We start from the raw sequence: 25224 nt of genomic DNA, 5'->3' as shown, positions 1-25224 counted from the left end.
TTCAATGAGTTGCTATGCAGCAGATTCAAAGTATCTAATGATAACTTGGAAAGAAGTTGAAACTGGTAATGGTACTGGGTGGCTATAATTAAACTAACAGTCTGCCAAGTGCTGCAGTGCAGACTGTATACATTGCAGGATGCTGAAACATTGTAGGTATATTCCTTAATCGGAGCACCCGCTGAGTATGTTGAAAGAAATACTAGTTCCACATTCTGCCGGCAGTTAGAATATGGTTGGGTGCAAGAAAAGTGGAGGAATGATCAAACAGATGATAACAGTGATTCTGGGACATTTATCACGATATGATCTCTACAGTCTGATTAAAATTGCTTGATAGTTGATGTCTGTTACTTGCTGTTACTGTGTTGCCACATCAGATGCTGCCAACCAGCAGTTATAGGCGACACACAAACATGGAAGGTCACTTTACAAATGCTGTTAATGTGTAACACAGAGCAATGTGTGGTCACTATGAGGAATGACGGAAATGCGAGATGCTCCGTTGACAGCTGATTTTAAGTGTGCAATGACTGAACTGTGGCAGATGGCGCAGTTTGTAGCCCTGAATTTAAACTCATATCCTAACCTAATCATAACTTCGTGATGTGCAATGTATCCAAGAAAACAGCAATCAACAATCTGCAGCAGAACTAAAATCTCAGTAACTTTGTACATGCCGATTACAGCTAATATCTAAGAGCAAACTCAAGACAGAAATAATTCAGTTTCAGCTCTAAAAGCAAACTGTAATTTCTCGCTATCATTGGTTAACTGAAACTGTCTTCACATCGGCAACATAAGGTGCCACATAACCTACCAATGAGCAGTCCTAACTGGGACTTGGTTGCAGATTATAGGCAACACAGGCAGATTCCAAATGAAAAAAAAAAAAAAAAAAAAGCATGAGGAAAGTAAGAGCAAATAAAAAGTCATCACCATGATAAAAATGATTTGGCCAAGAAATTGAAACAAAATATTTTCATTAGATTTAGAAATTAAAAAAAAAATCGCTACATGTGGCAAGTTTTGAATCTATGGGCTTCTCCAACTCAGGTTTGTATGCTAATCGTTTTGTGGCTCAGCCGCAAGGAAGACTTGCAGCCTTCAAAAATTCAGCTTCATGTAATGTGCAAATCTTATCTAATGTAAGCCAACCTCTGTGATTATGATAACTGTATGTGTGAGGCTGAATCACTTTTTCTGTAGATGTATCCAGAAGTGTCTTATTAGTGCTGCATATGGAATGTGTGCATTTCATTAGGGTGTATGTGTATTGTTTTTGGTGCGGTTATTATGTGTGATGGAATACAAAATACAAGTGCCAGTCCCTAAGATTTGGGAACCAAACATTTAAGAAAGAATACCAGACAAGGAGCTGGAAGGGCACTGACCAACTGGTGTGGCACTTTGGCAACGACAAACAGTTCAGACGTGATGTTGAGCCCTCTGGCATGAAGTGCCAACTGTCAAGTAATTTTAATTGGACTATAATTAAAACATGTGTTCAATATGGTCTCCCATCTTGGCAACATGCTGCAGCCCCAATATGGCATGATGGACAGTTGCTCATAGCGTATATGGAGTAATAAGGGCAACACTTCACTGTATACCATCCTTCGGATCAGGAAGAGTCCAGATAAATACCTGTTAGACATGATTCTTCAGATATGCCCACAATCAGAAGTCACATGGATTTAGGTCATGCTACTGTTCTGATAAAACAACTTTACCTCCAATGCACAGTCTCTTCTCAATAGCCACTGACTTCGGACGGAAAACTTCAACCTTCCCAAGCAGTTACATCAACAGTCACTTCACAAAACAAATCAACATGCATCACCACGTGACAAACAGCGTACTGACGTCAAAACAAGAAATTTTTTTACTTTCTAACTACTTACAGTGTCATATTTTCACCCGGTGGCAGAAAGTGGAACTATTTTTTTTCAGCATATTCCAAGAGCAGACTGATTAATGAACTGTAGAGTGCTTTAGTTTCCTGAGATGTATACAGCCCACACTGCAGCACTTGGAACACTATCAGTTTAACTAAAACCACCTGGTACTATTTGTGTGAACTGAAGCTAAAAAACAAATTAAAAATTTTTGTTTAAAAGATGATTGGTGTTTCCATAAAGCAGAGTGCCTAGTCAATGTAATACTAGTAGGGTTCTGACCTGAAAAGTATTTGGGAACTTTATTATGTTCTTTGAAAATCATGTATCCTGATGCTCATGTTTTAGGAAGTAAAATTTTACAATAATATATAACTTTTGCAGAGGTGTTTACTAAGAACCCACTGTTTTGGTATGTTAGAACATGTACTAACCATCATTTATGTTTGATTATGTACACCAGATGCAGGACATAAAGTTGAAGAACAACATTGATGATTGATATCTTCCTTAATTGTATTCTAATGATGGTTGAATCATAAATCTAATGGCAAAACAGTCACATCTAACCCTACAGATTTGTGTTCACCAATACATAATCTCACCAGACCTGTGAAGTGAATGTAAGTAAAAAAAAAAATTCTGTATACAAATCTAGAAATTAAAACTATACTCAAAAAATGAAAACTACATAGGCAAGTGTCACTAGTTCTTTAATTGTACATTTACATCAACAATATCAACCCTTTCCAGAGTTCAACATAGGCATAAATTAACCAAGAGATGTACATAGTGGGATGGGCAACTGAAATGACAAAGTTGTGGCAATAATTCAGCAGCTCAGTTTTAACACATCAACATAAAATAGGCACTGAGATAAAAGCATCATGTTTTCACATTTTCTGGATGCTTAATAGGAAACACTGTTTTTCACTAATTTCATACCTGTTTTGCGTTTTAAACTTAATATTTTTCATTCTATAAAAATGAAATACTGTCCAATAAGGATCAATCATAAAAAGAGGATTTCTGGAAAACAGCTGCAGATGAAAGTTTTATGTTAATTCATAAAAAAGTCCATCCCTCTTTAAAAGTTAAGCTGTGAAAAGTCTTACAGTATACACTTCAGTTATTTGAAATAAACTGGGACTTTGATTGAAATCCTTTGTATTAAAAACAAAAAGGAGGTAAAAAAGAACTCTGCAATTTCCTTGTGTTGACATTTGTTATTAAAAGTGCTTTATATGAAGGAAATATCTGCTAATATGTACTAAAAATCTTCCATATGTTTTCCAGTGTCTCTTAGATGGTATAAGTTGTAATTTTCATCACAAGAAGAGAAATCTTATAATTATTATTATGATATTATTATTATTTGAACACATAGCACACTGACTCTGACTTTTGTTGAAGGAAGCTGAACCAAGAGTGGATGAATCCTTTTATATCTTCTGAAAAATTGACATAAAAAGCAGCAAATGAGAAACAATTGGTTGTCAAGTCTCATTGGGAGTAAATATTTTAACAAAACTCTTTTCTTAATTCTCAGTTTCTTTGATGCTGCACTTGCATTTTATTTTCATCCTGTAAAACATTTTAAAAATCTATGCATGAAGTTTCATCAGCCATGTACATTTTTATTTTAGAGTTATGGAAATATTATGGTATGTACTTATAAAGTGTAACATAGAAATAATTATAATGCAGATATAAATTTTGTATTAGTTTCCTGAGATTACAATCATGTATGCCACATTGTATGGTACATAACTACCATTGTACAACATCAGAACTAAGTGATACATGGCTGAAAGCACCAGATGATACACCAGTGAAATGTAAATTTTAGTTACTTTAACATTATTGACATATCACTTGTGCAAATATCTCTAAATTGCATCACCACAACAAAGACATTTGACAGAAAACAAATCAACCACAACTCAAAATAATGTGTAACAGCAAATTCTTTGTCAGATTTATCAGTGTAATTAATAACAATGCTCACTCTGTGATTTGGGTTAACAGGCTCTCACTAATACATCTTTTGGGAAAAAAACTAACATCAGCAGTATAATGCAAGCTTTTCAATTAATTGTTTTGATTTGTACTTTAAAAACTTAAAAATAATCTTTAAGACATGTATGTCCATAAAAAAGAAATGCCAACATAAAAATCAGCAATTCTATAAAATATCACTATTTACACCACAGCAGTAATAATAACATTTATCGCAACAGCCTGTGTGTAAAGTTTGTCGTTTCAACATTCCCTTATTATAAAGAAATGGATAAACGATAAAGCGTTAGAATTATATTTATGAAATAACTGTGACAACTTATTGCAAGTTGTGTTATTTCCACTCTCTATCATTCTTCCATATACTCTCTTTCTTTCACATGCAAACAAGGACCCATACATATACATATACATACACATACATGCTCACATTTTCATACAAATAAATGAACAAGATAAAAATAAAGTAAAAAATGTAATAAAAATGTCTATAATTTCATCATGTCACAGTAAAACTGTTTATTTCATTTTTCTTTTCTATAGATCTGAGCTCCGTATTTCAGTTGTGATTTAGAGCAAAAACAGAACAATGTAATAATTACATTTTATATATATTTAAATTCATTCAAATGAATTATGAATAAATGCATATATTATCTGTAATAACATTTTCTTTGTTTCGGTTCCTTAGGTTCCAATATTTTCTCATGCTCACTCAAGTTCATATATTAACATTTTAGAACGTATATGTAAGTGTTAAGTAGTTATACTTATTTGGTTTGTGGAAAAGCCTATGCAGTAAATGCATAATTTTGGCCATTCTGACCCATACAAACACACAGTACACTTGCACACAATCACTCATTTCAAACAAATTTTGTGTTCTGTTTCAAATAATGAACAGTTAGATATCTACATTTCTTTCACTTGTTATTGTTTAAACATTTTAAATTCATTTCACTCTAGTAATCTGCAGTACTATTATTATACATAACTCAGTATCTCCTTATTCACACACTGATGTTTCCACTACCACTCCCAAAACAATTTGTCTATAAACACACTTCAACACGCCATTCCACAAATATCACAATATCTTTAGTCATGAAATTTAATGCTGATACAATGGAGACAAACTCTACTCAGATTTTATTTTACTTTCCAGTTCCCATCCAGTGTACTCTAACAATCTATTGTAATAGTGCTGCAACTAATAATAGGCCTAGTGACATACTTCTTTTATTCAATAAAGTTAGATTCAGGTGCATCAGAAAAGAGGCAGGAAAAGTTGACAGACTTCTTGTATGTTCAATGTTTGAGGAAAATCATTGACACTGTTTCACATCTCATTCTGCTAACAATGCTCTGTCAAATAATGCTGTCACACTCAAACCAACAGTTTCACTGAGAATGCTACATGTTGCATAACCTCAGTGAGATCCACTGTTTACTGGACACAGATTCAGCCACACCTAATCTTTTAATATACATGCAGCATCAAGACTGAATTTTTGTACTGCAACAAATAATTATAAAAAAGAAGTGTTATTTATGACATTACATGGAAAATAATACATACACATGACAGTTGTAGCTTTACACTTTAGGAGTTTCTTTTTTTTTTGTTCAATACAACTGATATCCATTTGAAGCACTGTGCTGACAAGAAACAAAAAAAATTTACATATTTTTTAAGGAACACTAAGAAATCCAGCATAACACATAGATGAATCACAGAAGTGTACACCCGCTCACTACTGGCCTCCACAATTGTTTTATAACAGTAAAAAGCCAGCCTCAGTTATCAGCAAGCAACAGCAGCAGCAACAATAACAACAACAACAACAACAACAACAAGGAATGCAAAACATCATAGCCAATAGAGGCAAATATTTCTCACACACATGCAATTAAAATTAAACTTTGGGGTTCATGTATAAAATGATAATTATGGCACAATGAACTTCATAATACATGACAATTGCATTTTTCATACAGTATCTACTTTAAAGAAAAATAACATATGTTATGAAACCCAACATTCAAATATAGAAACCTTTGTCACAGTATTGTCTCACCAGAAGATTTTAGTAACATTTAATATTTAGGAGACAACAAAATGTTAAGTTATCACATTTTTGACGAATTTACATAAAACCATATTATGCAGCATCTACTTGGAATGGGCAGTTGTGCTACATTACTTTCCATTCACCAAGAGAAAATCAATGTTGCAATTATTGGCAGATGTGTCATAGCTAACAGGCACTCTCTAACTCCTCACTCCGGCGTCTCTTAGCCTGGCGTTTACGAAACTCGTGGAACTCCTCTTTCATGGCTTGGACACGAGCTTCAATGTTGTCATACTTGGTTAGTCTCTTGGTAGGACGCAACAGCTGCTGTTGCTGGTGAGTATGAGCAGTGGCATGTAATGGGTACAGGGAAGTGGCAGCATATAGCTCTGAGTCACTGGTGCCACGGAAATCACGGGTTGTTGTCATACCAAGTGGATGTGGCATCACTGTGTCAAATTCATAATGCGTGTCCACACTGACATCGAGTGGCTGCAAGCGACCAGGTTCCGAGTGTGGTGGTGACGTGTCAGGCAGTCGCAGTGGCAGAGGCAATGGCAGTGCTGACAGCCAAGGGCTACCAACCAGTGGTGGTGGTGGCAGTGGTGGTGGAGGAGGAGGTGGTGGCGGCGGAGGTGGCGGTGGTGGTGGAGGTCGATATGGGGGGAGGCGCCACTCTGCACTTGTGCTACCTGACTGTGAGGACTGATTTTGTTGTGACGTGTTTTTGCTGCCAAAACCACTCGAGCTCGAAGGTGAGGTCTCAGCAAATAGATCAGCAGCAGCCACTGCTGCAGGGGAGGCAAGCTCAGGTGCAGAGCGTGCATGACGAGCATGCCGAGGAGGTAAACGTGCCCGTGGTGTCATAGTCATTGTCATTGCCATAGCTGGAGATAGCGCTGCCGGCACTGGTGCTGGGCGTCGTAATACGCCTGCCGGTAGTGAAGGCAACCCACTGGCCAGTGTTGCAGGTGGTGCGCGAACACGCGGTGGCGAACTCGTAGCCAGTGGATGAACAGGAAGGAAAGCAGTCGGAGGTGGGCGATCCCGCACTATTCCTGGAAATGCACTCCCTTCCTCATGTATAGCCCGCAGTGACGGTAACTCCTGGGAGTACCTCTCGTGGACGGAGCGCATCAACTGTAAATACGAAGGCGGTGTAGGAAATGAGCGCTCGGCAGAACTGGCACGTCGCACTGAGCTCAGGTCACTGAAGTTGTAACTGGGTGACCACGCAGTTGCTGACAACAGATTGGAGGCAGGTGAGCTGGCACGAATGACACGTGATGATGCTGAGGGTGGTGGTGCTGGTGCTGGTGGAGGTGGAGGTGGGGAGTAAATAGGAGGTGGTGCACGCAGTGGCAGTCGATGGAGTTGGTGCTGCCGTTCAGCAGCAGCAACTGTAGCGGCAGCAGTGGCGAGAGCCAAGGCACTCTCACCAGATCCGTCAGATCTCAAGCTGAGCTGGCTAGGGCACGCAACTAGTGGTCGCCGCCACGATGCTCTGCGACGACCGCCGCGACGTGGTAGGAAGCCTCCATCATCACTGGAGCTGGATGCGACACTGCCACCCACAGAAGCTGAGAGCGAAGAATCACCAGCGAGAACAAAGCGGCCATCTGCGGCACGAGAGATGCGGCCCAAGCGGTCTGGGGGAGGTGGCCAGTAGTGTGCAGCCACAGCGGAGGCTGCTGATGCTGAGTCCAGGTCTGATACGGAGTCACAGAGTAGCAGGCTGGCCAGGCCGAGGCGTGCACCTTTCAGCACCCCACCTATCACACTTGGTACTCTGCTCTGTCTAAATCTGAGAACATGAACATAAAATATTAATGTTGTACCAACAGTAAGAAATCTGAGAAAGAATTATTGTAAAATATATTTCAGATATTCTGTTTTAATATGAGATAACTAATATATTTAGAACTTCTAACATGTGTATTGCAATTAGACTGAATTCTTGGAATGTGTCTCTTTAGGCCACAGTATTTCACATTTACCTCTCAACTATTTATGAGAATAAGCTGAATATTTAACATCAAAAATGTATGTCAGTGATTGTTATTTCATAAATAAAATTTCATATTTAGTGTTGCTTAATGTATCACCATCATGGAATAAAAGTTCTACTTTATTAAATTAAATTCTACAAGAAAATTAAAAACATAAGTAAATTATGTATTTAGTGAAACTGCTGCACAAAGTATTTCATCTACTTCTAAGAGTACAAAGCTTTGTTCTGCTTATACGTATCTAAAACATCAATCTGATTTTGCATGCAAACATTAATGTCTATTACAGGTGACTCATTTGTGGAAATTTAATAAGTCTTATGTAACTACAATCACTGGGAAAGTTATTGCCAATGAAGCCAAATACAGTATGAATTCAGTTAAATCACTGAAAGATAATGATAGAATGACATACAGCTATAACAATATTTATTATGGTATAGGAAGTTTGCTATCTGTTTTGATGAAAATAAACTGCAGAATGTCTTCGTGCAGCCCTGATGAGCAATAACGGTAGTCTACAAGGATTTCCAAGGGTATTTAACCTAATTTTTAATTCTGGGATGTTCCCTGAATCTAGTACAGGGAGCAAAAATACTACTGCAATTATCTGCTCCGATTAAAAAATGTGTTGTGGAATTAAGAGAAAAGGTAACAGGCAAAACCATTTTCTGATAGCTGCATGAAGGAGATACTTTTGAAAGTGATACATATTAAAAGGGTAGATGGACTGACTGAAGAAAGATTGATATGGCATGGCATAAAATACTATGAATTTTAACAACTTACAAAAAGAGTCACAAAAAATCCAGTTCTGTGTGTTACACATGTTGCTCAAGCATGTCAACAGTTACATCTCATCAAAAATTTGCCTGCCTTTATCCAGTACATACAGTGATATTATTGTTTTTGTATGAAATAAATTTCCAACAGTCTTATAAGGCTGAGTGAACTCCTTCCTGCTCCAACTCATTCTTGTAACACCTAAGATGGGCTATGATTACTACAGAAATCTGATATGGTGTTATTAAATAATATCATAGATTGAATTACAAAGATCGAGAATAACTCCAAGGATTACAGATTTATAAATAATTTTAAATGTGACACATGTCTCAAATACAAACTGTGGTATAATTAGTATTGTTTTAAATTAACTATGGATATGGCTGCTTGTTTTGAACTTGTAGCTGACTGTAGGTGTAAATGCAAACTGATAAGAAAGAAACCACTGGCAAGATCCAGAGCCAGATCCACAATGTCTTTGGAAAAAATAGAAGAGCTCAGAAAATACATGGAAAATTACATTAAAATACTACTGGAAATGTGACACATAGCGTAAAGTTTCAAAGTACAAAGCAACATTGAAATGAAAGAAAACTGTAGAAATAGTCAGCACCAAGGACCAACTATATGAGAAGATATACATGAAACTGGTCTGGAATGCAGGAAAACACAGTATGAGAAAGTCTTTCATTGGCTGCAGTCCACACACATAAACCCGAACTCCCAAAGTAGAGGTCTGAGTGAGCTACAATTAAAACAGCAGTGAAGAAACAGAAACTGCGACCAAAACCAGACCTTCGTCCATTTGTAGTAAATATCATTCACAAAATTCGTATTTCATTGTTTATAGTATATGTCTAAGACGAGGAGTAGTCTAAGATGAGGAGTATACTACATGCATTGTTGAGCTATGAATCCATCTGTGTGAAAAACTTTACAAGTAATTCATTTTGTTACCTCATTCACTTAGAAAAATGGAAAATTCATTCTGGAAAATTGTAAAATTTTATTGAAGGACCGATTTAATTACACATATTTCTAAGATGCAAAATGGTTGCAGAAATTACAGAGAAGTATTGTTGACTTCCCTTTGATATTCCCATGCACATCAGCATTACAAATCAAAGAGTTGTTCAAGGTGAAAGAAGAATTTGGATTTATGCATAGTATATGAAAAGGATTACTAGCAAAATGTAGAAAATTTATGTGAGGATATTAAAGATGTAGGGGAAGCAGATGGCAGTATGGGATACATCTTCATGTGGAAGATGGTATATGTAAGCATCCTTCAATGGGAAAATCTGGGTTGCCTGCTGCCGATTTCTGTATGTACAGGCTATATCACTCCACACACACACACACACACACACACACACACACACCACACACACACACAAGATACATCAAAGAGGGAGGGGAGGGAGAGGGAGGAAGGGAGAGAGTCTGGTTGTGGGAAGGGCATTTCTTTAAAGGGGGCATTTCTGTCATTTTATGTTAACTGTATCTATAGTATTATGATTTTCAGCAACCACCAAGGTCATATAACATAAAAATGAAGGGAGTTTTTATTAAACATCTCTCATACACATGTTCAAGAGACATAACACATATAAATGGTTTCCATCCAATAAAATAACTTATTGAAATTCAGAATTGAGAATGTGTCTGATTGGGAATGTGCCAGGATATAAAGGAAACAGAAGTTTGATGAAATTGGACAAGGTATTTAAATTTTAAATTTAGTTATATGAAAGCACAAAAGGAAATATTTTACAATTAACTTTTCAGTGATCTAAATTTGAGTTTAGTTGCATAAATCCTTCATAAATAATATGGACCTTATATAATCTAACAACAAATGAAGGAGACTACAAGTTTCATTTTGTTGTATATAACCTAAATTTAATAGTGACACAGCCATGAAACTATAAAACATATACGTTAAACAGAGAAAAAACAATGCAGGGACCTGCTGAAACAATCTGAACAAGCTGTAAATCTCACACAGATATAAAATAAATTATAAGCTCACTGATATCTGTGGACTGCTGTAGATGATGTTGAACTGTTATCTGGCAGACATATAACTGATGTAAGTCACTGAAGTGAAGTGGTGTATATGTTCCAGTCAGCTGTATGAAATCATTGAAGTAAGATGCTTGATGTGGAGACATGACAGAGTGGAGAATAGAGCTACTGTGTGGGGAAATGCCCATGATCACAATGTGAATGAAGTTACCCAGTTTGTTGGTTATTGATAGGTGCTATCTAATTTGTCTACAAGGAATGGTGTACCAGTCATAGTTACATAAAATGGTGTAAAAACAGTGGTTGTGAAAAGATCCTAGGCATTCAGTTTCAAACCCTACAGGATTTGGTGCAGTCAGTGAATGCAAGTCCATCTCAGCCACTTTCTGAGCCAACATTGCAAAGGGAACTGCATGCAGTGGACATTTGCAATCAGGTACCTCATAAAAGGCCCCTGATCACATTGCCACATAAAGCTGCACATCTTCACACAGCCAAACAACACAGAAACTGGGTAATAGCTGACTGGTGACGTGCAGTGTAGTCAAAGAACTGCAAGTCTGCTTCTTTTCAAATGAAGCAAGGCACATCAGGTGCACTGATGACTGAATTGAGCATTTAAGCAGCAATGTGTTGAGGTGTAGTTAAAGTTGGAGATGATTCTGTGAGTTTTGGGAATGTTTTAGTACCACGACTTGGGCCATGCGAGCAAATGTTGCTGCTTCTCCATCTCGATGATGCTGGTAAAATACTTTGTTTATAGAACCAGTTACGGTTGTCTGACCATCATCAGCTTTGAACGTGGTCAGGTGATTGGGTGTCACTTGTGTCATATGTCTGACGTGAGATTTCCACGCTCCTAAACATCCCTAGGTCCAATGTTTCTGATGTGATAGTGAAGTCGAAATGTGAAGGGACATGTACAGCACAAAAGCATTCTGGCTGACCTCGTCTGCTGACTGACAGAGATCACCAACAGTTGAAGAGAAATTCCAAACTGCATCAGGATCCACTGCAAGTACTATGAAGTTAGGTGGGAGGTGAGAAAACTTGGATTTCATGGTCGAGCGGCTGCTCATGAGCCAAACAACATGGCAGTATATGCCAAACGACGCCTCACTTGGTGCAAGGAGCATAAACATTGGACGATTGAACAGTGGAAGAATCTTGTGTGGAGTGACTAATCATGGTACACAATGTGGCAATCTGATGGCAGGGTGTGGGTATGGTGAATGCTCAATGAACGTCATCTGCCAGTGTGTGTCATGCCAACAGTAAAATTCAGAGGTGGTGGTATTATTTTTCATGTAGGGGGCTTGAATCCCTTGTTTTGCATGATACTATAACAGCACATGCCTACATTGATGTTTTAAGCACCTTCTTGCTTCCAACTGTTGAAGAGCAATTTGGGGACGGCGACTGCATCTTTCAACATGATCGAGCACTTGTTCATAATGCACTGCCTGTGGCGGAATGGTTACACGACAGTCAGTAACGCCCCTGTAATGGACTGGCCTACACAGAGGCCTGACCTGAATCCTATGGAACACATTTGGGATGTTTTGGAACACCGACTTCATTCCAGGCCTCACCATCCGACACTGATACCTCTCATCAGTGCAGCACTCCATGAAGAATGGGCTGCCATTCCCCAAGAAACCTTCAGCAATCTGATTGATCATATGCCTGCAAGAGTGGAAACTGTTATCAAGACTAAGGGTGGGCCAACAACATACTGAATTCCAGCATTACTGATGGAGGGCATCACGAACTTTAAGTTATTTTCAGCCAGATGTCCGCATACTTTTGATCACATAGTGTATGATATTTTTCAAATATATAAGAACTGTGGGACACACATTCCTGAAAATATTTTCATGGTGAGTATTCTGTGGACACTCCCACCATCCAAGAAGACAACAGCTGTGTTCACAGGACTGCATGCATGTGTTCCTGTCCTGATGAATAGACAGGCACCCTACTGCACATAAACTGGTCCACTGCTTGCTCTTAGGTCCATTGATAATGTCTGGGATTATTTGGGACAGTGGGTAAAAAGTAGCAATCAACACGCCCACAGTTTGAGAGCTCCAATGGATCTTATCACCTGTGTGTGGCTTCAGGTCTCTTACTAACTGAACTGATGCCATTCTAGAGGCTGGAGGCAGTGTTACATGATAATGAAGTGATGTTTCCTGTGCATGACTAAATTTTTGTCCATTGTGCTTGTCTCTCATAAAACTCTGGTGTCCAAAATTAAATCAACAAACTGCTATTTTCCCATCCTGTGTCTAATTCTTGATATAATCATAGAAACTGTTGACAGATGTCGTTTCAATCATTTCCTGCACAGAAGATGGCATTCCGATCAATGGACAACCACGCCAGCAGTGGCGTCAGGGCATATATCAAGCAGGGTAGTGTTTGCAGGCTAGTTGCACATCCACAATCACTGAATACACAGTCACAGACAGTGCAGTATGGTACAGACAAGATGCCTACAGACTCTCTACTGAGGAGGACCATAGGAAGAATGGAAGCAGGAAGCAGACGAGTCGCAAACTGATGTGGCCTGATGGCTCAATGTGAATCATTCTGTAGTTTCTTGGATGAGGCGACAGTTTATGGAGACCGAAGTTGTATCCTGGAGACCAGGACAGGGCTGACCATGTGTGACATCAGAAAGAGTGGGCCATTATTCGGCTGTAAGGGCCTGACGGTACCGCCTTAGTACTACACTGCAACTGGCATCTGACCTAACAGCATCCCCTGGACATGTTGTATCAAGGCAAATGGTTTACAAAAGGCTTCAGTAGAATGGCCTTTATTGTTGGAGACCTGCTTACCTCTGGTGTTTTTTCACAGAAGGGAAAGTCTAGAGAGGAGCCGTCAACATGCCAGGTGGAAGGTCAAATAGTGGGCCATTGTTCTTTTCAAAGATAAGTCCCGATTTGGTCTGGAGAGTGATTATCAATGGATTCACATCTGGAGGGCATGTGGAACACAATTTCAGGACCCAAACAGTGTGGAAAGAGACCAATATCGAGCAGGATCCCTAATGGCGTGGACAGGGATTATGTTGACCACTCAAACACTTCCTCATGAATTTGTACAGGTGAATCAGCAAGATTTAACTGCCGTCAGGTATCGTGAGGAGATCTTGGCATCTCACATGCAGTTGTTGCAAGGTGCTGTGGGCCCAGACTCTGTACTGATAGACGACTATGCTTGACCTCACAGAACATAGGTGGTTGATGTTTCTTTGGATACAGAAGATGTGCATGGTGTGGCCTGCTCACTCTCCCAATTTGAATCCCATAGAGTAAGTCGAGGATGTACTAAGAAGATGGGTTGTATCACATCGGCATCCCTCAACCACTCTCCAAGACTTGTGAGCAGCTCTGCAGGAAAAATGGGCATTGTTGTCTCAACATGAGATGGATGACATAATTCATAGCATGGCCTGTCTTTGTCAGGCTTTACTGGTGCCAGAAGTGGTCATGCCCCATACTGAGCACATTAACCAGTTGTCAGAATGTGTCTGCAAATCCATTAAATTGGTAAACAATGGAGAACATTTTTGTCTACCATTGTGCATGTTGCAGTTGATTACATTTCGTATCCTTTACATTGTTTCTACTTTACTATCACCTGTTTACATTGTTTTGTGGCAAAATAAATGCAACCTTGCAAAATTTCCATTTGTTGCTTTAATTTTGGACACCAGTGTAGTTCATTTTAAAATAATTATGTGATCTGTAGACAACATCTAAAAAACTAATTTGGGAAGGATGCAAGTTTCAATGAAAGTAGGAGCAGAATGGTAGCATAGGACACAAATTCAACATAGGATGGAAAATAAATAGGAGAAGGAAGAAATAAAATCCTATTTGATCATACTACAGCACACAATATAAAAATTCCTTTTCAGAATTTCAAGCATAAGAATAAAAGAAAAAGATGATTTTGCTAATTTTTATTTGCTGCAGAGATAATGTACACCGCACAGTATGTGAAATAAGTAAGAATTATTTAAATGCAAAAATGCTATAAGTGTATGAGTGTTTTCTGTTGTACCAGGGGAATATTTTGTAGAAAAGTGTAGTCCAAAAAAAAAAATGTATGCAACAAATTTCATTAAATTTTTCTGCACATATTATAAACATTACACTGGGACCTAAATCTGAAAAGAAGATCAGAAAAATTGTTTTGGAAAGAAGATACTGTAGTGTTTGTTTCACACATGAACATTATAAGTACAATTATAATCAACATGTCATTATTCATTAGTACATAACATGCAAGCAAGTAAGTTTTATTACTGCCCAGCCATAGCTAGTGCTTCAGGGCTTTTTATTTGATTTGCTGCTTGTAACATTTATTACATTTATTTCTATTATGGGCAGTTTCAGGATATTTACATATATGAAAAATGGGTAAACATTTTAAATGTTGTCAGCTGAGTGTGCAGCTGTGAGAAATGCTTATTGTTGCATTAACTAAACGAAACACTTTTTTTGCCTTGTTTCGCAAAACTCTTATTATTATTGCATGGCCTAGCTTTTGGGTTATACACCTATTTCTAGTGCACAACTAATTCCAAAGACGCCAAGCAAGCAAAATAAACACATCGACTTCTTAATCTACCATTTCTTGACTTAAACTATACAACATTCATCAGGACAGCATGAATAAACATACACTGGAGCAGAGATGTGTGCATAGAAATGGGTATTTGTGTCAGTATCTACTTATGAATGAAGGCACCAAGGTGGTTTTCATATGTGCATGAATAACTGAATTGCGCTTCCTCATTCAATTGCAAATGTAAGGAGTACACATACTATGACTAGGAACTCAATACAATACAAACAATAGCTACATATTATGAAATAAAGCCCAACATTATTGACAACAGTCTCAGTAAGACAAGAAGCAAGGAAGATCCCTACTGTATTCAGTGAACAACACAGATAAATTGAAAAGGAAATGGTGTAGTTTACTTTTTCTAAATAAAATTTCTCATAGGGTAATTAAAACTTTAAAGGCAAAGAGTTTCACTCTGTTTCTCTATGTCCCACAAACATTTGGTACCAGTCATCACCAAAAACAGGATTTCTATCATGTTCAAACAGCATCTGTCATGTTACATCGCAAAAATTGAGAGGTCCATCTGTAGTGGCTCAGACAACACCATAGAAGGTGGAGACGCTGATTATGTTCTTGCAAACTATTTCTGCAGTTCAGAGTTTAAAGGTGAATGAGTAGTAATATTTGGCAAAATAAATACTTTCCTCAAAAATAAGTCAAATTTACCACAAAAAAGAAAGCTGTGGTTATTTTAATATTGATATAGTAAGAGAGACATAAAGAAAGGAAAAATTTGAGGAGCTGCTAATACAATATATCATGAAAGCAACTGCACATGAATCAACAACAATGACTATGTAAACCAAGTCAGTTATTAATAATATTATCAATAACATAGATAGCAATGCATATGCAACAAAGGTTCTACAGACAGAACTTTCTGATCATTCTGGACAGGTATGTGAAGTATGTGGTAGTCTGAACTCACAACAGAAGAAAAAAATTAAGAAAGATTTGTTAAACTTTACAACAAAGAAAACAATAACTTATTTAAAGTAATGTTAAGAATAGAGAGTTGGGTAAATACCATTCAAGGCAACAGAGGTGGGTAAATACCCTTCAAGCCAAAGGAACAAGTGAAAAATACAATGCTTTTCAAGGACACTTAATGCATTATTTCTATATAGCATTAACAAAAAGAAAAATCCTCCAAAAAGCACCAGATCACAAAGGAAATAACAGATTTGAGGGCAACCTTAAGAGTAATAAAACAAAAGGGTAGTATTGAAACCACCAAACAGCACCAGAAGTATTACAGATAGTTGATAAGTCAAGAAAAACCCAAATCAGTAAATGAGATTATTTCAAAACTAACAACTAAAATAAAAACAACCTAGGATATGATTATCACTGAGAGAGGCAACAAAAAACACACTAAGAGAACAAATGAAATATAAATTATGGAAGTGAAAAACAAAATCATTGCAGATAAAACAGAAATTGTGGACATCCCAAGCAGAAACTGCACAGATGCAGCAGTAAACCTAAAGCATGGAAGCGGCAGCCAAGGAAATCAGCAGACCACAGTCACAGATAACCCAAGCCACCTGCTGTTCTTGAAATAAGGATCTGAAGAGGAGCTACAAAGGTTATAAAACAAAGTATCTAATTAAGCAAGTGGTAGCAGACTAATTGCACCATTATCAGATATTGTCAGCTGTTCATTCCAAGAAGGAGTATTTCCAGATCAACTTAAAATAACTGAAGTAGTATCTGTGTACAAAAAAGGGCAAAGGATGATGATCCTAAAATTTAAAAAAAAAAAAAAGAAATTAGAAATGTTCATGCTCAAAAGACTAATTGCTTTCCTGGAAAGGCTTACTGCAAAACTCCAGCACAGCATGGATACCTGAAAGGGAATTCAATAGAAACAACAACTGAATCTTTAATAGAATTCATTGTACATGCCTTGGACAAAAGGGAGGTAGCCTGAAGTCATTCTTGACAAAATTAATTGTGAAGTTGTGGTACAGAAACTATAAAATACTTGAACACCATCATATCTCAGTAACAGGAGCTATTGTAAACTTGCACATATCAGAAATTAGAGGCATTGAGTATGTTGTATCTCAAGGATCTGCAAAGGCACCTATCTTGTTCAATTTATTTGTAAATAATGTACAAGCATACGAACATGAAAATAAGATACTGTTGGAAGATGATATGACTGTGCTAAATGATGCCAACAATTTTGAGGCACTTGAGAAAAACACTTTCATATCAGTCAATAATATAGCACTGTGGCCTATGGGGAAAAGAGAGGCAACTTTATGAATATCAAGAGCTCATATGGAAAACCAGTCCTAAGCAAAACTGGAAAATCTGAAAGGTGGAAGGAGCACATAGAGGGTCTATGCAAGGGAGATGTACTTGAGGGCAATATTATAGAAATGGAAGAGGACATAGATGAAGATGAGATGGCTGATAAGATACTGAGAGAAGAATTTGACAGAGCTCTGAAAGAATTTCTATCAGAACTACTGATAGCCTTGGGAGAGCCAGCCATGGCAAACATATTCCATTGTTGTTGTTGTGGTCTTCAGTCCTGAGACTGCTTTGATGCAGCTCTCCATGCTACTGTATCCTGTGCAAGCTTCTTCATCTCCCAGTACCTACTGCAACCTACATCCTTCTGAATCTGCTTAGTGTATTCATCTCTTGGTCTCCCCCTATGATTTTTACCCTCCACGCTGCCCTCCAATACTAAATTGGTGATCCCTAATGCCTCAGAACATGTCCTACCAACCGATCCCTTCTTCTGGTCAAGTTGTGCCACAAACTCCTCTTCTCCCCAATCCTATTCAATACCTCCTCATTAGTTATGTGATCTACCCATCTAATCTTCAGCATTCTTCTGTAGCACCACATTTCGAAAGCTTCTATTCTCTTCTTGTCCAAACTATTTACTGTCCATGTTTCACTTCCATACATGGCTACACTCCATACAAATACTTTCAGAAATGACTTCCTGACACTTAAATCTATATTCGATGTTAACAAATTTCTCTTCTTCAGAAACGCTTTCCTTGCCATTGCCAGTCTACATTTTATATCTTCTCTACTTCGACCATCATCAGTTATTTTGCTCCCCAAATAGCAAAACTCCTTTACTACTTTAAGTGTCTCATTTCCTAATCTAATACCCTCAACATCACCCGACTTAATTCGACTACATTCCATTATCCTCATTTTGCTATTGTTGATGTTCATCTTATATCTTCCTTTCAAGACACCATCCATTCCGTTCAACTGCTCTTCCAAGTCCTTTGCTGTCTCTGACAGAATTACAATGTCATCGGCGAACCTCAAAGTTTTTATTTCTTCTCCATGGATTTTAATACCTATTCCGAATTTTTCATTTGTTTCCTTTACTGCTTGCTCAATATACAGATTGAATAACATCGGGGAGAGGCTACAACCCTGTCTTACTCCCTTCCCAACCACTGCTTCCCTTTCATGTCCCTCGACTCTTATAACTGCCATCTCGTTTCTGTACAAATTGTAAATAGCCTTTCGCTCCCTGTATTTTACCCCTGCTACCTTTAGAATTTGAAAGAGAGTATTCCAGTCAACATTGTCAAAAGCTTTCTCTAAGTCTACAAATGCTAGAAACGTAGGTTTGCCTTTCCTTAATCTTTCTTCCAAGATAAGTCGTAAGGTCAGTATTGCCTCACGTGTTCCAGTATTTCTACGGAATCCAAACTGATCTTCCCCAAGGTCGGCTTCTACTGGTTTATCCATTCGTCTGTAAAGAATTCGTGTTAGTATTTTGCAGCTGTGGTTTATTAAACTGATTATTCAGTAATTTTCACATCTGTCAACACCTGCTTTCTTTGGGATTGCAATTATTATATTCTTCTTGAAGTCTGAGGGTATTTCACCTGTTTCATACATCTTGCTCACCAGATGGTAGAGTTTTGTCAGGACTGGCTCTCCCAAGGCCGTCAGTAGATCTAATGGAATGTTGTCTACTCCCGGGGCCTTGTTTCGACTCAGGTCTTTCAGTGCTCTGTCAAACTCTTCACGCAGTATCGTATCCCCCATTTCATCTTCATCTACATCCTCTTCCATTTCCATAATATTGTCCTCAAGTACATCGCCCTCGTATAGACCCTCTGTATACTCCTTCCACCTTTCTGCTTTCCCTTCTTTGCTTAGAACTGGGTTTCCATCTGAGCTCTTGATGTTCATACAAGTGGTTCTCTTATCTCCAAAGGTCTCTTTAATTTTCCTGTAGGCAGTATCTATCTTACCTCTAGTGAGATAAGCCTCTACATCCTTACATTTGTCCTCTAGCCATCCCTGCTTAGCCATTTTGCACTTCCTGTCAATCTCATTTTTGAGACGTTTGTATTTCTTTTTGCCTGCTCCATTTACTGCAGTTTTATATTTTCTCCTTTCATCAATTAAATCCAATATTTCTTCTGTTACCCAAGGATTTCTACTAGCCCTCGTCTTTTTACCTACTTGATCCTCTGCTGCCTTCACTACTTCATCCCTCAAAGCTACCCATTCTTCTTCTACTGTATTTCTTTCCCCCATTCCTGTCAATTGTTCCCTTATGCTCTCCCTGAAACTCTGTACAACCTCTGGTTCTTTCAGTTTATCCAGGTCCCATCTCCTTAAATTCCCATCTTTTTGCAGTTTCTTCAGTTTTAATCTACAGGTCATAACCAATAGATTGTGGTCAGAGTTCACAATTTAAAACCTGGTTCCTAAATCTCTGTCTTACCATTATATAATCTATCTGATACCTTTTAGTATCTCCAGGGTTCTTCCATGTATACCTATTCCATCTGGTGTGCAAAATATATGAGACAAGTGAAATACCATCAAGACTTCAAGAATAATGTAATAATTCCAATTCCCAAGAAAGTAGGTTCTGACAGGTGTGAAGTATAAGTTTAATAAGTCATGATTGCTAAATACTAACACGAATAGTTTACAGATGAATCAAAAAAACTGATAGAAGCTGACCTCAGGAAGATCAGTTTGGATTCCAGAGACATGTAGGAGCTAACGAGGCAAAACTGACTCTACAACTTCTTTTGGAAGATAGGTTAAGGAAAAGCAAATGTAAATTTATAGTATTTGTAGAGTTCAACAAAGCTTTTGGAAATTATGATTGGAATATTCTCTTTGAAATTCTGAAGGCAGCAGGAGTAAAATACAGGGAGCAAAAGTCTATTTACAGCCTGTACAGAAGCTGGATGGCAGTTATAAGAGTCAAGGGACTGAGACAGGATAGTAGTCTAGTGCCAATGTTACTCAGCCTGTACATAGGCGAGCAGTGAAGGAAATCAAAGAAAAATTTGGAGCAGGAATTAAAGTCCAGGGAGAAGAAATAAAAACTTTGGGGTTAATCAATGACATTCTAATTCCCTCAGAGACAGTAAAAGATTTGGAAGAGCAGTTAAACGGAATGGACAGTGTCTTAAATGGAGGATAGAAGAAGAATATCAACAAAAGGAAAACAAGGATTATGGAATGCAGTCAAATTAAATCAGGTGATGCTGAGGGAATTAGATTACGAAATGAGACACTTAGATTAGTAGATGAGTTTTCTTATTTGGGCAGCAAAATAACTGTTGATGGCTAAAGTAGAGAGGATATGAAATGTAGGCTGGCAATAGACAGAGCAGCGTTTCTGGAGAAGAGAAGATTATTAACATCGAATATAGGTTTAAGTATCCGGAAGTCTTTTCTAAAAGTATTTGTATGAAGTGTAGCCATGTATGGTAGTGAAACATGGATGATAAAACAGTTTGGACAGGAAGAGAATACAAGCTTTCAAAGTGTGGTGCTACAGAAGAATGCTGAAAGTTAGATGGGTAGGTCATGTAACTAATCAGGAAGTACTGAATAGAAATGGGCAGAAAAGAATTTTGTGGCACAACCTGTCTAGAAGAAGGGACCAGTTGATAAGACACATTCTGAGACATCAAAGGATCATCAAATTAGTACTGGAGGGAAGTGCGGGGTATAAAAATCACAGAGGGAGACCAAGAGATGAATACAGTAAGAAGATGAAGAAGGACATACACTGCAGTAGCTTTTCTGAGATGACGAGGCTTGCACAGGATAGAGTATCATGGAGAGCTGCATCAAACCAGACTTCAGACTGAAGATCATAACAACATGGCCCATGAAAAATGATCTAGGGTGGAACTTTGAACTTATGTTCACCAATTTTACTTTTACCACGAATCTACATCATAAATTTGTAGCCCCTGTGAAAAACCCATAACATTAATGCTAAAAATTCTCTGATTTTACATTTCTTCCTAATAAGGTCTACCTTGATTCTACATTCTTAGTCAATGTCCAACTTGACTTCATACTGTTTTATTCCTATTGACACTTGCCATGACTGAATGAGATGTAAGATGGTTTGTACCGACAGTGTTGGTGGAGTTAAGGGAACATTTTAGGCCATTGCAGAGAGGGGAGACGAGTGAGAAGAAATGCTGACGTAACCCACGATTGGCATTGCCAACACAACTTGCAACATTTAGTTTCATGATGCAATTATGATACAACTACTGATGGGTTGTGGCAGCAATGGAAAAACAGGGCAGTTGACTCAAAGTGTTCTGGACCAAGCCAACATATGATGAAAGCACTCAGCCGCCATCTTTCCTCATGCTACTTGTAACTCATTCTTGTCTTTTTGCATTTATTTCCAGTGTACTGTATTCTGCAACAATACTGGTCATCAACCTTTTAAATTTAAATACTGAGCCTCGAGGAATATACTTGGTCAGAATCAATATTGGACATTTCTGGGTAGTGAACACTTTTTGGCTGGTGATTTGTTATGTCACTCAACAGCGTTCTGCAAAATTTCCAAAGCGCACCCTCTGCACTTCAAACTTGTCACTCAATGTAGTGTAAACACAACGGGTTTGGTGAAAGCATATATATACACTCAAGTTTTCCTTCACATGTGGTACTTATTTGTACCAATGAATGAGAAATGAAGTTAAGGCTCCTATTATTTCAACATTTCTCTGCCCCACCAATCTGTTATATTTATAACAACCTGTCTGCCATCGCAACACATTAAACACCTTCGAGGACTGAAACAAAGACAAACAAGCCATTGCACAACTGTTCACTGAACATGACCTGTTAATTGTGGTTTCGCACATAGCAGGTGGAGTGGCCTACATTCATTGCAGTTGGTAGAGGCACGACACACACCAGATTCTGTTGACAGGCTCCGAGATGAACTACTGTTAGGTAAAATTAATGCACCATAGTGAAGGATGTATGAAGTATTAACTTAAGTGGAAGCCGTGGTCACTCCATTTGCTGTAAATTGATCACATCAGCCATTCTTTGGAACAAGGTACCAAGTACTTGCTATTTATCACTCTATATGCTAGATGCCACTACATTTAGTATGCCACCACCATGCTACACAGCTATTGGCTGCAGGTGGAGTACAAACATCCAAGCTGTTATGAACATTCAGAGTGTTGTAATCTGGTGGTTTTCACTGTGTTTCATTTTATTTCACCATGTGGGCTATAAACTTTCGCTGTTCAGTTTAACTCACCATGTTCATTTTTGTTTTGTTTTTTTCTGGGTGAGGACAAAGAAAAGATCTCTAAAAAATGCATGTTTTGACATATAATTTGTGGTTGCAGCGTGTCAGAAAATAGCTCAATTACTTAGTACCCAGATACAAATTTCAACTTTATGACGAGTTTTTACTTGCTGTTACACATCTGTGGTTTTATAAGAACTGATGAAATTCATTGCCACAAATTATTGTATGAACATTATATTGTACACTTAATTTCCTTAGCTTATACCAATTTTATACAATGTATAAGAGAGGATTACAATTTTTAATCAAATATGCCAATTACATATGTTTTTGCTTGTATTTTGGGGGTTTTGATGTTTTCCTTGATTCTGCAGTTTCCTCAGTTTTGCATTGGACCACGGGAAAAGACAAAATACGGGTTTCATTGTAATTATTAATCTAAAAAAACTATGAACATTGTTTTCAATGATAAGCAAAAATAGGTATATATGGATTTTTTTGTGTTTTTTTTATGAAAAAGGAAGAAATAATTCCAGTTAAGTTTTTAGGTGTAACAATATACAGTGAGCTAAACTGGAAAGAACAGATAAATACTGTTTCGAGTATACTAACCTCAATGATACTGGTAATGAAACAACTGGCTCAATATGCATATCAATACCTCCTGTGAACTGTTGATGACAGAAATTTTGAACCATATATGTAATATGGAATAATAGTATGGTGGAACTCTGCTCTCACAGGAATGGAAAGAATATTCACATTGCAGAAAAAATATATTTCTATCATACTATAAAAGAAGCAAAAATAATCCTATTGAAATCCTTTCAAAGGTTTTAATATTTTGACACTTCCATAAAGGCGTATATTCAAAACCTTTGTGATGGCATTACAAGATCCCACAAAACTAGATACCAATGAGGATGTTTATCCTCATAACACATGGAACAGAAAATAATTGTGGTGCCTTTCACATAGATCACAGATTTTTGAGAAAGGGCCTTAATACTATGGTCTCAAATAAATACAAGCATTTCCAAGAGACTTGTAAAACCTCAAAACTGAGAAGACTTCTCCTGCAACCCTAACAAAATTCTGATAGAAAAAGAATTTACAGTATGTGGCTGAGTATGTGAATCAACAGTGAGCTAAAGTTCAACCAATGAGTGATAAGTTCTACGAACCACATTAAGAAAAATGCCATTAGAAAGTAAACTAGAATTAGAACCACTCGTGTACAATCAGAGACAATACTATTTCACAAAATTGTGTTTTTTAAATCTCTGATACCCTAAATAATATATTATGTATTGTAAATCATTGTTGCAATGTATCATTATGTATATACTGTGAATATATTAAATTATTTACTGTGTAAGCTATAGAATGTATGTATTATTTAGATTATAAGCATAATGATGTGTCCTATGTTACAAGTACATACACATTCAAAAGATAATTTATGAGACCAATAAAAATCAAAATGACATTTAAAGATGCCAAATTCATTCACTGTCGAACATTACTTAAACCAAAACCACAAAGATGTAATTGTGGTGCAAGTCCTACAGATAGGGGGAAAGTGTGCAAAGTTCACTCAATTAGAGGGAGAAAATAAACAGGTAAATAAAAAAATGTGTGTGTGTGTGTGTGTGTGTGCATCCTCACATTTAATACTGAATCAGCAAATTCAGTTCATTGTTCACCCCTTTTAGACAATGCTACAGCCTCTACACATGAGAAGAATCTTGGTGCCTTTGTTCTTAAATAGATAATAACATAAAATATCCACTTCTGAACACATAGTTCTACTCCAGTGTATATTTATTCATAGTTACTGTAAATTAATGTAATATAATACAAATTTAAGCAACTGTAACTGCATCAAAATTGTCAATGGAGATAGTGTAAGTCAAGAACTCATAGATTAAGAAATTGACATGTGCTTATCCCTGCTTACTTGCCATATTTAGAATCAGTTGTGTACTAGAAAACAGGCTTATAACCTGGAGCCTATGTTGTACAATAATAATAAAGTTTTGTGAGAAAAGGCATGTTTTGTTTAGTTAATGCAATATAACAACAAAGGAAATATAGATCAGTACAGTCATCGGTATATTTTCACTGATCAAGATAGTGATAGAATCTTTCACTCGTCCATACAGAAATATAAAATTATGAAACAGTATTATACTCAGTGTTGCAGA

The 25224-nt window shown here is 37.4% G+C and overlaps 1 protein-coding gene across 1 annotated transcript in view; it reads right to left on the bottom strand.

Moving 5' to 3' along the window:
• Positions 1-2594: 2594 nt before the first annotated feature.
• Positions 2595-25224, bottom strand: part of LOC126194768 (protein turtle-like) — a 914596-nt gene continuing 891966 nt past the window's right edge. The window contains exon 18 of the mRNA XM_049933054.1: positions 2595-7793. Within this exon, the coding sequence (XP_049789011.1) occupies positions 6176-7793 (1618 nt within the window). The 3' untranslated portion in view covers positions 2595-6175. The remainder of the gene's footprint in view (positions 7794-25224) is intronic.

This window comes from Schistocerca nitens, chromosome 7 (genome assembly GCF_023898315.1).
Source record: "Schistocerca nitens isolate TAMUIC-IGC-003100 chromosome 7, iqSchNite1.1, whole genome shotgun sequence".
Lineage (NCBI taxonomy): Eukaryota > Metazoa > Arthropoda > Insecta > Orthoptera > Acrididae > Schistocerca > Schistocerca nitens.
Note: the sequence above shows the minus strand (reverse complement) of the source record. Positions and strands in the feature narration are given on the sequence as shown.